General features: G+C 40.6%; 1 protein-coding gene across 2 annotated transcripts in view; it reads right to left on the bottom strand.

The window, feature by feature from the left end:
• The window catches only part of scube1 (signal peptide, CUB domain, EGF-like 1), a 139,579-nt gene that overhangs the window by 77,089 nt on the left and 49,005 nt on the right, over window positions 1–13,485 (bottom strand). For both annotated transcript variants that reach the window (XM_058625065.1, XM_058625066.1), the window contains exon 5: window positions 3,665–3,793. In XM_058625065.1, coding sequence (XP_058481048.1) covers window positions 3,665–3,793 — 129 coding nt within the window. The remainder of the gene's footprint in view (window positions 1–3,664; window positions 3,794–13,485) is intronic.

Here is a 13,485-nt window from a genome sequence, read left to right as displayed (position 1 = left end):
TGGTAAAGAGACCCAAAGAAAAAAAGAAACAACAAGGGGCAGAGGAGGAGAGAAAAGTGGTGGGTTTTTTAATGTAGTCTTTGAGAAAGAAAGAAAAAAAAAGAAACATTTGCAGAGGATGTGAACAACATGAAGGAGAGAGATAGAGAAGTGATAAAGACAGGGTGAAATATGGAAAGAATGGAAAAAAGAGATTGTAAATGCATGACCTTTTCTTGGAATCTTATTTTTAAACATTGAAATTCTTAAAACTTAAACTCTTATCCACCAGACAAAGCGGGTTTCAACTGAAGTTCCTTGGCTATAAAACTGCCAGCTAAGAAGTACTTTGAAAGCAGCCACAGTCTGAGATAGAGTTTGCCATGATAAACACGCTGCGGCCGAATTCTTCAGACACTTAACTATGTGAGACATTTGCTATTTTATTTGACTTCCTTCTGTAATCTACCTTCATGTTTGTGGAGGTGAGGAGGGAAAGGAAACATGAATCTGTGACATTTGGGGATTTTTGCCTGACATGTTCCATAACGGTTTGGTACGTCTATGAAAATAAAGAAGAAAGTGAAGAGGAGGTTGCAGACATGAGTGCCGCTGCTTTCATCACACCCTTTACTACCGTCCTGTGCCGCCGCCGTGCTCAACGGTCCCCTTGCTGCTAGTGAAATATTAGCATGGCGGGGGACACGTGAGAGCCTTTCACAATCTTTACACTCTGACCGCCTGAGAGGAGAACATGATGTGTTGCCAAACAAAGTGTAACTAAAAGCTATTTTTCCTCTCTCGAAAAGCAGCAGCCCTAAATTTCATGTCTGCAGGCACTCAGCATGAGCGAGTGAGAGACGCGGGGATGTGGTGGTGGTGAGGGGGCTGGGGGTTAGAGGTTTAGAGACGTGAACTGGATCCTCCAGCACATTCAGCTCAGTCTGAGAGGCTTCAATGATTTTCGCTATTAATATACACCCTCGTATTTTACGGGTGAAGGCCCACTGGAACTTGCCCCATCATTGCTATTGCAGATGTTTATTATTGTAAGGACAGTTAAGATCCTTCATCGCAACAGCAACTCTATAAAGTCCAGTCTATAAAACAAAGTGTTAATACCTCACTACTATGTGAACTGTTAAAAAAAAAAAGTGATAAGTCACCTGACTAAAGAGGACCAGGTGACAGGGAGTGTTGCGCAGAAACATGTTTAATGCATGTAGGATTGTTAACATACTCAAATTGAATGTAAACAAGCCTGATGTATCACTAAAATGCAGACTCAAATCATATTTTAAGGAATGTTTTTTCTCTCACGTTATATTTAATTAATTAATTCCTTGTCTACCACTTTTCCTCCACAAGAGAGTTGTGAGGGAGCCAATCGCAGCTGACATAGGGCGAAAGGCGGGGTTTCACTCAATCTCATATTCACATACGGTCAGTTTACTGCATGTTTTTGGACAGTGGGAGGAAACTGACCAGGCAATATCTTTGCTGTGAGGTAACAGTGCTAGCCATGTGCTCCCCCGTATGGCCTAATATCATATTTATTTTGGATATATCCAGAGTGTGAAGTGGGAAAAAATAAGTGCCAGTACTCTTATTTACACACATCCCACTGAAGCTCCATGATAACCCCCCTCCACACGTCTTGTAATTCTTTTTTCTTTTTAAAAAAAAAAGAACAGGGTTTTGGAAAAACAACAACAATCAAACGATGTGCTGTCGTGTTAAATGTTTTGACTGTACGTCATCAACAGCACTCTGATTGTGACCTTAAACAAAAAAAATTGTAGTTCTAAACATATTAATGTTTTTTAAGTCACTTTGTGTTTATTCCACAACGTTATTCATCTCTCCTACAGCGTCCATTACAATTATACATACCCGTGGCCAATTATGCAAATTAGGTGATGATGTCATTTAGCAACTTTTAGGACAGCTAATTTCCCTTGTGGGAGAGTAATCGTTTGAAATAATCATGATTATGATTCTTTCCATTATCGAGCAGCCCTACTGTGTCCTAAATTGTAAAAAGTAAGGATTGCTACAAACACACATGGCTATTTATATGCTAATATGCAAATGATGATTGAGCACCATTGTGTTGCACTGGAAATCCTGTAGGAATGTGTTCATTGCAGAGGCGTTTGACCCCAGTGGTAAGAGCCAATTCGATATACTCCCACTGGTCAAAGAGCGTTACAGACTTCTGACTTCAAAGAGATGTTTGGTAAATTCAGGAAATCGTATTTTCCGGCATGTTATTTAAAACATATACACCAATGTCTCCCAAAGTGTGGGCTGCTAACCCCCTAGTGGGTTGTAACAGTACTGCGGGTAGGCTGTGAGGTCAAATAAATAAATATGGTTTTAAATTGCTGTAAAATATGTACGATAGATTTTTAAGACATACTTACGCAGTATAGCAGGTAATATATATACATAGACATTTTATGGGAAAGTATGCAGTGTTAGCCAGTCAGCATGTCAATGGATAATTGTGCCCTTTGAGAGTGAATACTTTGTTGTCAAGGTAAACCTTTCAAATATTACTGCTGTAATATCCATAGGCCTGGGTTGAAAGATATGTAGGTTTAGAAATAACAGGAAGTGGACTGATTATTAATCGCCTCTGAACATTTGTATCACCGTGTTCAAATGAAAACAATAATATTTATGGAAATTATTGATCCTAGTCTTGTGCGATAATCAGAGTCGTGGGGCTCAGAGGAGTTTTAGATTTTTCAAAGTATGACTCAGAAATATTAACCCCCCCGCGACCCTCATGTGGAGGATAAAGTGGTAGAAAATGGATGGATGGATGGGAAAGTCCTGCACATGCTTTTGTGGGGTTTCTGTTGGAATCTGAGTTGTGCTGACAGATGCTCATCTGTTAATCAGCAGATTCTAATATGGGTGGATAACTGTGGGTGGAGCTCAGCCACTGATGTTAACTGAGGCAAGGGGCGCACGTAACATCCAATCCTTAAGACGGGAAATCTGATCTGACTCCAATTCATATTCCAAGTCAGTCAGTAGATGAACCCATGAATAATTTACAGCTCCGTTTTGCCATGAGGACGTTCAGTGTATTCAACATAAACACTGCAATGTGGAGCATTTTCATCAGCTATGTTTATATAGAGAAGATGTTGATGCTATGGAGAAAAAAAACAGGTGCTTAACCAAATTCAAATGGTTGTCATCACTCCTATTTCCTAATTTCTGCCAAAAAATACCACAGGCAGTTTGAAGACTTTAAGAAGTTAGCGGGACAGTGTTCATTCATGGCTGAATGTGTAGCATAGCACGAGTTGCTTATGTTGCTAAAGCCTTGGCAAACATGTTGGATGCACTCTGTCCGAGAAAAACAAGGAGAAGGACTTTGTCCGACAGCTCCATTCAGTTTGAGCTTAAATGGTAAATGATATAAAAAAAATATATATATATAAAAAAATAAATTAAAAAAAATATAAAAAAAAAATGAATAAATGGTAAATGATCTGTGGTTAGTTTGCATTCACCCATTCACACCCATTCACTCACACATTCATACAGTGCCTTTTTCTATCACACATCAGAGAGAAACAGAGAATGCAGTTAATTTGGGTGGAAACCTAATATTTAGGAGACAAGGTTGGTGTGTGTGTGTGTGTGTGTGTGGGATGATACGTACATGTACAGTCTTTCTGGTTTTTGGCCAGTTCAAAGCCGGGGCGGCACTCGCATGACACCCCACCTTTGCCCGGAGCCTCTCTGCAGATGTGGGCACAGCCGTGGTCCTTGTTCATGCAGTTCATGCCATCTGTGCATAGAACAGAGACAAAGGGACAGAGAAACTGTATTGGCACGCTGATACAAAGACATGTCATTGTATCAACACATATTCAACACGAAAGGTCCAGGCAACAGGATTGTTTGGGGCATTATTGATCCATAATTCCATAATAACCAGCATAATATAAATGAAGTGATCTGAGAGAGAACACAAAGTTATATGATACAAAGTTACCAAATAAAGCAGCAGTAGACCACTACTTCTATGAGCTATAATAAAACTTCAGTTTCTAGTTGAGAAAGGCTGTCCAATTGTGATGTAAAGTATTAAACATATTCTTCAAATACTGTCGACTTTAGCTGGCATAGATTATTTTTAGCTATTTGTTGAATGGCTGAAATCAGTTTTTTCACTTCAAAACAAACTGAACAATTGCCTTAATTTCAAAGTTGGCTCATCTTATGTTGCTCTCTGCTATCACTGGTCTAAAATCTCTTCTCCCGAGCACTGACACAAATGGTCAACATGTTCCCCATCTATCCCCTTTATTATGCAGGAATAACACCATAAACGAAACAAGCAAGTGATTAAGATTTTTATCAGTGTGGAGAGGAGCTGGGGGAGGAAGCAAGGAGGCTGAGGACAGAGGTCTACTGCTCTCCAGAGAGGCGACTAGACAGGGTGAAGCCAGCCAAAGATACTACTTAGCTCTGGAAAGAGTGTAAACTTCCACGCATGAAGGCACAATTAGATGTTTTCACTCACAAAATGTGGTGATTAAGAAGCAGATTTTGTTCTGAGACGGCTACATTCTACTCCTTATGCAGATAAATCACATTTCCCTCCTTAAACTTCTTTATTCTTCTGAAATGGGAGTACAGGGAAGAAACGAGGACAGAGGGGAAGTGTCTTACCAAGGACACAACAAAGAAATGAACACATCAGACAACATCATTCTGTTTCTCACATGAGGAAACGTCTGTCTGACCGAGGGGGCCACACACGAGTAAATATATTGGCTTTTTTAGAAAAACACCAAAGCAACCAATTCGGATGCCAACCTGGCCTTCTTGCTGTTGGTCTAATGCACATGGCCAGGAGTGGGGAAGGGAGCGAGAAGTGCCAGCGGTGAGTTTTACAACAGTGAGGATAAAATGGTAGGCACAAGGGGGAGCTAATCATGGGCTTTCTACTGGAGAAACAATCCTTAGATATGTGTCCTCATATCTAATGTACTTTCTAGTGTGGAGAGAATTAATGAAGCTTTTCATTCCCACTTTAGTTGCTTTACTTAGCTACAATTTGCCAGAACACTGAATATACCACTGCTAAATATGAGCTAAACACAGACAACAACAAAAGTGGTTCTTTGATTGGCAGTAAAGAAGACTGGCATCCATTTATCAAGTGGAAGCAAACCATAGTTTAGATCGTTTAGATCGTTGAAGTGTATAATTGTTATTAAAGGTTTGGCTTCACTGATGCCACCAGTATATCATTAGTGCCAAAACAGACACAAAGGGAGAACTGCACAGGGAGGTCCTCAGTCAAACTGGGATTTGAACCAGTGGCCTTCTTGCTGCAAGGCAACAGTGCTATCCTCTACTCCTCCATGTGTTCCTCAGACACATAGAAATTCTTCAAGAAAAGTCCAGATCTGCAGCATCAAAGTCGGATCAGTTTTTACTGTTGTGGTTGAAAGATTTCAGACCCAAATACATGTACACAATGAAGGAAGACTGTTTTAATGCAGGGAATCTAGTCAAAACACCTAACAGAGTAAGAGTTGCATCACAGTTACATCTATTCCCATTCACACATCATTTGAAATCAAAACGGCCACCTTTAAAAAGTGTCCCCACATTAAAAGGTTGGGGAAACACTGATCTACAAAGCTGCTGAAATGTATTTTTTATTTTATTTTTTATTTAACCTTTAGTTAACCAGGAAAATCCCACTGAGGTTAAGAATCTCTTTTTCAAGGGAGTCCTGGCCAAGATAGGCAGCAAACACAAAACACTCAACACAGTTACACATTTACACAGTTAAAACACAAGCAAAAGACAAATAAAAAGAAAACAGATTAGATTTACAAGCAGGTCATGAAAAACAAGTGCATGTTGTGGAGTCTCAGTATGGATTTAAAAACCCTCAGTGAAGTTTCCAGTCTTTCTGCAACGTATTCCATGCATACGGTGCAGAATGGACAAAACCCTTTTACCCAATTCAGTATGGGCATATGGAACAGAAAGCAACAAATGTTCATAGTAAGGATCAGCACTTCTCTGTGCAGTGAAACAATGACATGTCAATCCCATAAAGTACTTTGTCAGAAGCAAAGAGAATATCAGACAAATCATTCACTTGCATTTATGCTCCTCAGGATTTGCATCAGTATGGTACTGTAGCACTTATCACATTCCATTTAGACTCCGTTCAAGGACACATCCTTTCCCTGGTCCCCATGGTGAATAATGTCCCTTCATGGGGCCTAAGAGCACTTCAAGTACCTCATTAGAGTGCCATTCCCTCGACAGAATCCCCTTCACAACAAGTCCTTTCTTAAACACTGCTATTCTATGTGTCCACTCCCAACAGCACCATTCCATCAAAGTCCAAAATCAAAGGACCCATCTCTTTAGAGTAAATCTGCATTTACATGATGAACAAAAGATCCCATTCTACCCCCTGTTCAACATTATATAATTCAGACAAAATACTAATGTAGTTAACTTGCAGTGCAATACAGAACAGTGACAGCCAAATGAAGCCAGGGAGGGGGGAAAGAGTTTCAACTGTTGCCAAAGCATGCACTGACTCTGTTTGAAAACCAAACTCATAAGAAAGCCTTATATCTACAATCAATTTAAACCTGGGAGAAGTCAAATAAACTGAGGCAGAGGGAGAAGTACGCACACAGGCCCGGCACTCGGCACAGTCCAGCCTAAAACAGCAAACATTAGCGGCAGCCACGGACCATGGCCTCTCACCATGTCCGATGTGACGAGGCGGTTAAGCCGCAGCTCACTGACACATTCACATGTCAGGGCCCGGAAAAGCCACACACACACATCAGCAGAGACGTACGCCAGCCATATCTGATGTCAAGCTCTGTTTAACTCACTGTCACAGACAGACAGACAGACAGACAGACAGACAGACAGACAGACAGACAGACAGGAAGCCCAAATCCACAGTCATATAAAAATGAATGAAACATGAATATGAAAGTGACGGATAAGTGACATATGACTTATAATTATACTTTCATGGCATTTCCCCTCACTTTTGTAAGTCACTAATGCCAATTTTATAAATATTACATATTACACATACATATTACATTACCTTAAGCACAGCAAATAATATTTTACTCTTTGCTGTAGTCACCACAATGGAGTGAAGCACACAAACTACACAGGTTGGCGAAAAATGACTATAAATGCACATGTTAATTATTAAGTATTATATATATATATTATTTATATGAATGAATTAAGTACTCATCAATAAATGAAATAAATGTGAAAGTGTAAAACAAATATGACTGTAAATATATGTAAGAATAAAAACTAAATTTATTCTTAAAAAACATACTGTGAGAATAAAAAATGAGTGTATTATGAGACTCTGTGTTCAGATACAAAGCAAAAACTGTATAAAATGCAACTGCGTATGTAAACTTAAACTCACACTATATTGTCTAAACCTGACCCATGCCTGAAAACATAGTAACAGAGTCTGACCCAAACTTTACAGACATTATGCTTCTAGTGTCTGAAATTGACCATAGCTACTGCTTGTTGTTGTACAGTATATGCTTGTGCAGCTACTGAAAGACATGGATGAGACATGTTACCATGTGGACCAATCACAGTAAAGTTCTACATGGGTCCAAAAATGTGTATCTGAGCACAAAAAATGTTCTGCTCAGACTCAAACCAGACCTGTTTTTGATATGGATGCTGGAACCTGGACCTTTCAGAACCAAGAGACACTGACTCAGCTGTGATCCAATTTAACATCTGATTGTTTTAACAAGGTAACATTAATGAAAACCAAACTTTGTGTTTTACCTAATGTAACATTAGCAGCCTGGCTGAGGCTCTTATAATCCAATGTCCAAGCCTAATTCACACTACACAGTTTTCAGTCAGTGGGAAGTATGAAGACAAGCACTGAGCGAAGACAGAAAGGAAGGGGAAGAGGGCATGGCTGACTGTGTCCACAAGAAGGCAACATTGCAGAGAACACAACAAATGGCCCTTTTCCATTATACAATTCTAGCTCGACTCGACTCGACTCTACTCGGTTTGATATCAGGCTCATAGTTTTCCATTACTTCCGTTACTACCTCCTCAACGTTGACGGGGTAATCATAGCAACTGCTGTGATGTTCGTTTTATAAGCGACACAAACACGCAAAAATAGTGACAAGCAAAGTAGTTCTTTTTGGTGTACTGAATTATGTTGGACCACCTGCGCTACAAACAGGAGAAAGTGAGACTTGTGTTCCAACTGAGAGAATCACCAGGTCCAACTCTCCGAAACACGAAGGGCCAGGTCTGAACAGGACATAGGTGGGATGCAGTGCAAATGGTAGAACAAGCCATTAGCCAATTGAAACACATAGAAATTGTGGTTTGGCTACATAGGCAGGACCAGCCTTGACTGAGGGGGCCCGTGCTGAAGACGTGGTCCAAAGCCAATGCAAAGGAGAGTTGAGACTTGGTGATCTCCGAGGTACTGAAGATGGAAAAAGAGTCATAAAAGATCAAAGCAGTCGGCCAACATCACCAAGGGAAGTGGACAATCTGGGAGGTGGTGACAAACAGGACGATCACCTGACATGTGGCGGATACTCCAAGCTTGACTCAGCTTTTTGATCAGGTCAATGACACCCTTCCAAGCCCTCAGAACGTTAACATCTGATATAGCACTGAGGATAACTGCCATCTTTGCTGCTCCCAGAAATCAAGCCTGCAGCACATTCTCTCCAGCTGTAAGACAGCATTATCCCAGTGTCAGTACAGGCGGTGTCACAACCTGGTCCTGCATAAGCTGGCTCAATGTCTGGAGGCATGCAGGCTTGAGGTGAATCAGGCCAGCCCAGTACTATTGCAGAGACAGATCTATTTAGTTTAACCAGGCCCTGTCCAACACCACTTGAGTGCGGTCTTTCCTGACACCTGGAGCCTCGGTCAGTTACTCAGGTTCCCTCAAGAGATCATCTCAACCTCATTACGACCCAACATAATGCTCTGGTCATCCCTTACCAAGACAGTAATCATGGTCGAACTGAGCCGCTTGTATGTGTTCACTCCTGGTGTGCAATAAGGATGGGTTAAATGCAGAGGACACACACACTATCACTAATTCTATGATTCATCACTAATTACTTTTGGTAACGTCTGCAAATACCAACTGTAGAACATCTCTGCATCTTTGGCTGACAGCTTATCCAAAAAAACCTAAATCTAAAAATCGAACCTTTTTACAGCTGTCTCACTTGAATAGCACAGTGTTGCTGCATCATCCATCTGTCTTGACATAAAACAAATCACTTCCTGTGTGAAGCGCAGGAATGTCGCTGAGTGACATGAGATCTAAACACTGTTAGACTGAGAAACAGAGAGCGCTTAATCAGCATTGTGTGAACTCATTTGACAATGATTTGAATGTATGTGACATTTGTTAATACTCAAAAGTCATACAGAATCAGAAATACTTAATAATCCCCAAGGGAAAAAAGCTCAGTATACTACAATTTCAATGACCTGAAAGGAACTGAAATCAGTTGCTACCTGGAGTGAAATGATACAAACTGTATAGAAGTTTTTGACTGAGGTATTTTTAATTTAAAGTTGTTACAGCTCTGAAAGCAAGTGGTGTCTTTGTCACTTTTGTCTGAAACTCTCCAGTTAGCAATGAAAAGACAGAGAGGAGGCTAATGTTTCTTGTCTCCAGCTTGGTGTACAAGAGTGTTTAGACTGGGGAGGTCAGCAGGTTTACCACTACTGAAGCTCCTCGCTGAGAGCCCCAGCAGGTCCAGTTAAAACACAGAGACACGTCTTCATGGCCCAGTAAGATCCCCCAGGACATAGTCTCTCCTCTGTCTCTTTTATTACCCTGTGTCTGTCTTTCTCTTTCACCCTCCCTGCCTTTTATTCATCCACCTCTCCACACATATCTCTCTGGCTCTCTCGGGAGCTCTGACTCCAGATGAGGTCCAAGCATATCACAGCCATGTTATTACAACCTGGCTCTGGCAGTGCTGCGCCACAGAGAACCTCAACAGTGTGGCTGGCAGAGTGAAGTGGACCAGGAAAAATAATGAATGAGGTGAAAGACCAAAAAAATGTAGATAGAGAAGAGGAATGTCGAAAGGTAGAAGGAGAGATGGAGAGCGTGTAGGATAATTTAAGAGTCACACAGTCACTCTCTTCCCTGTTTTGTCTGTGGCTGATGAGGAATGAGGTGATGCTGAACGCCAGCCTCTCAGCTTGATCTCCTCACCAGGGACAAGGATTGATTTCACAGTTTCACTCAACTTTGAAGGAAAACCACACCGTGTTCAATTCAGGTTCTTTCATTGTTGCACAAGTTTGCTGCTGTTAGTGACAGGCAAACTGCATCGGCAAATCAGTGTCTACCAATACACATAATAGTCAAATTGGCTAATGTCAGACTGCACATCATTCTGATGGACCTAGATGAAAATGATTTAGTACACAACTGGATAGACATACAACTAAACTGACCAATCCTCTGAATGATGTATGCAGAGTATGGAAAATATGTAAACAAATGTGTTTGTTGTAGTTCTCTAGGAGTGATGGCTATTGTTGGCTTTTAACGACTTCTGCCCAAGGGAGCTCCGTGGAGCAAGTCGCTTAAAAAGGAAGTCACAGACAGCTCTGCTCTTCATTTGTGATTTTCAGCGATTTGATTTCACACAGGCTAGTCCGATACAGTTGTTTTGTATCTTGTAAACATTTAAAACGTTTGTGATATCTGAGCCAGTGATTTTGACCAGTATGACACCAGTACTGAGCATCTTATTGGCTCATCCCAACAATGAACTTTCATTCACTTTTACAACAACAGAACCAAACAATGCAAATGCACGAGGAAATTATGAAAACCATTTGTTGACGAGATTAAAACTGTTAAATTACATTTTTTTGTCAAATGCTAATTTGCAAATGTGATAAAAAAACTGTCACTACTTAACTCCACACCCATCTTTCTGATACTAATCTGTATGAATAGTTTTAGTCTGGTTTCTACGGTGGCCCTGAGAGGTCAGGGTGCACCAAATATCACAACACAATGGGAGTGTTTCCAGGGGACACTTGAAAGTGATGCACACCCGTCTCCACACCTGCAGGCAGGGGACTCTCTGGTGTCATGGTAAATGCATTGAGATCCCAAACGTGCGGATAGGCAGGATTAGGACAATTTGCCAGAAATGATGGAGCAGTGTATTGTCATACCACCAGGATATCACAAATTCTTCATTTATTATCTTATTTTGAAAACCGGATGTCCTAATTTCTTAATGTGTTGTGTTGGGGGTTTGCAGCCCATTTTTCTTAATGTGTTGTGTTGTGATATTTGCAGCACGTTTTTTTCTTAATGTCTTGTGCTACTGTGGCCCTGACCTCTCAACCCTCACCTGGTTTAAATCTTACCTCTCCATTCCCACTCACATTCATTTAAAATCATTTAAATCTGATCCAGTCCCCATCACCACAGGTGTGCCCTAGGGCTCTGTCCTGGGGCCCCTGCTCTTTATCATTTACCTTCTCCCCCATGGCCATATATTCCATAAAAACCACAAATGCTTCCACTGCTACACGGATGACACCCAGCTCTACTTGTCCACCAAACTCAACTCCACTCTCCCTCTTTGCTCCCTCACCAACTGTTTCCTTGAAATAAAGTCCTGGTTCACCTCAAACTTCCTTAAACTAAACAACAATAAATCAGTGTTACTTCTAATTGGCATTAAATCCACCTTATCCAAACTCCATAGTTTTTCCTTCCATATCCATATCTCCCCCTCCCCTAAGGTAAAGTGTCTGGGTGTCATCCTCGACCACACTCTCTCTTTCACATCCCATATCAATAATGTTACACGGTCCACCTACTTCCACCTCCTTAATATCAACCCTCTCTCACTCCTCACACCACTGCCATCCTGGTCCACAAACTCGTCTGTGAGGTTAACATTAATATCTGACATTCAAGATTTATTATAGATTTGCACAGCAGGTCATTAGTTAAATAAATAGTCTTAAATGTCAGACATTAATGAATGATAGTGTTTGACAAAATACTCTTTTTGGAGTTTTACAGGGGAAATTCTATCCAGACAGAAGAAAAACTCACCTCTCCTCGCCTTCACTCCCTCTACATTTTCATTCATGTAAATGCCATTTTAATTGAAATCCTGTCAGACACTGTGTGTGTGTGTGTGTGTGTGTGTGTGTGTGTCTGCCTGCTCACAGCACACAGCTATAGGTGCTAAGCCATGAATTTCAATGAGAGCTATTCTTCAACAGGCTGTATTGAACTGCTTTACATAAGGACTGTGCCTTTTATGAACCCCCTCACAATCTCTTCTTCAAACACACACTCAGTCTCTCACTCATTCTTTGGCTTTCCCTTTTTTTTTGAATCTAGCTCTAACATTAGTGGCAGGACTGCCAATTTTAACATCAACATTCATTTTCAGACATCAGCTTTATTACTGTACCAAAAACAACACCAATCTGTCAGCGGGGATTCTGTATGTGAGCATCATCTGGGAATAATTTGGAGGGAACGAAAACACTAAACTGACAGCAGGACAAACACAGACCAACTTTGTGAATAGTTTGGAGCAAACATTGTGAATTTAGCCTCTGCTGAAAAAGAACACTCCCCGAGCGACAAATGCAAAATATCTGTTATTGCAAGATAAAATGTTGAATAAATGCTGTAATTATCAAATACTTTTGTGGTATGAACAGGAGGACAGACTGCATTTGCACAAATCTAGATTTGTGTGCTTTAACTGAGCAGATTGGAGTGAATCTTCCATAAATCATTATATTGTGTTTGTAATGATATTTTCAGGTTTTGATTTTTGTGAAGAATGTTGTGACAGTGATTAGATAATATGCAAATTCTAATCAAATATATTATTATAATTATTATTATTATATAGTTATTATTGTAAAACAACAGTCGTTTATTTGTGATCAGTTGCCACACCTGAAGCCGCTCGGATTCAATCAAATGGGGAGGGAATAAAAAATAATCCAATCACACGATTGGCTCTTCTCGAGGATGAGACAAATGGAAGCTTCAGAGGGAGATCACTTTCAGAGACCTTGAAGATCTGCTGGCCAGTGTTGGTGAATGGATTGTGAGGCAGTTCTGACTTCCACATACTATCCAGGATATGGTGATTACTGTACGGACAAATCCAATTTGACAAACAACCCGCTTACAATGTCAATCCCCATGAACCAGATGACAGTGGATACCCTCATAAGTGGTGGCTACTACAACCCTCAGTGCGTAGAGGAGCAGAAGTGTGCTCTGTTGGAGTAACACCATTGACCTTCTGTATAAAACCTTTTTTGTGCCTTGATTTCTGAATGTGTGAACTTCCTCTTATTCTCTCTGCATTTGCCATGACATTTGCCCCAAATCAGTGATTATTATTA

This window comes from Solea solea, chromosome 3, assembly GCF_958295425.1.
Source record: "Solea solea chromosome 3, fSolSol10.1, whole genome shotgun sequence".
Taxonomy (NCBI): Eukaryota; Metazoa; Chordata; class Actinopteri; order Pleuronectiformes; family Soleidae; genus Solea; species Solea solea.
Note: the sequence above shows the minus strand (reverse complement) of the source record. Positions and strands in the feature narration are given on the sequence as shown.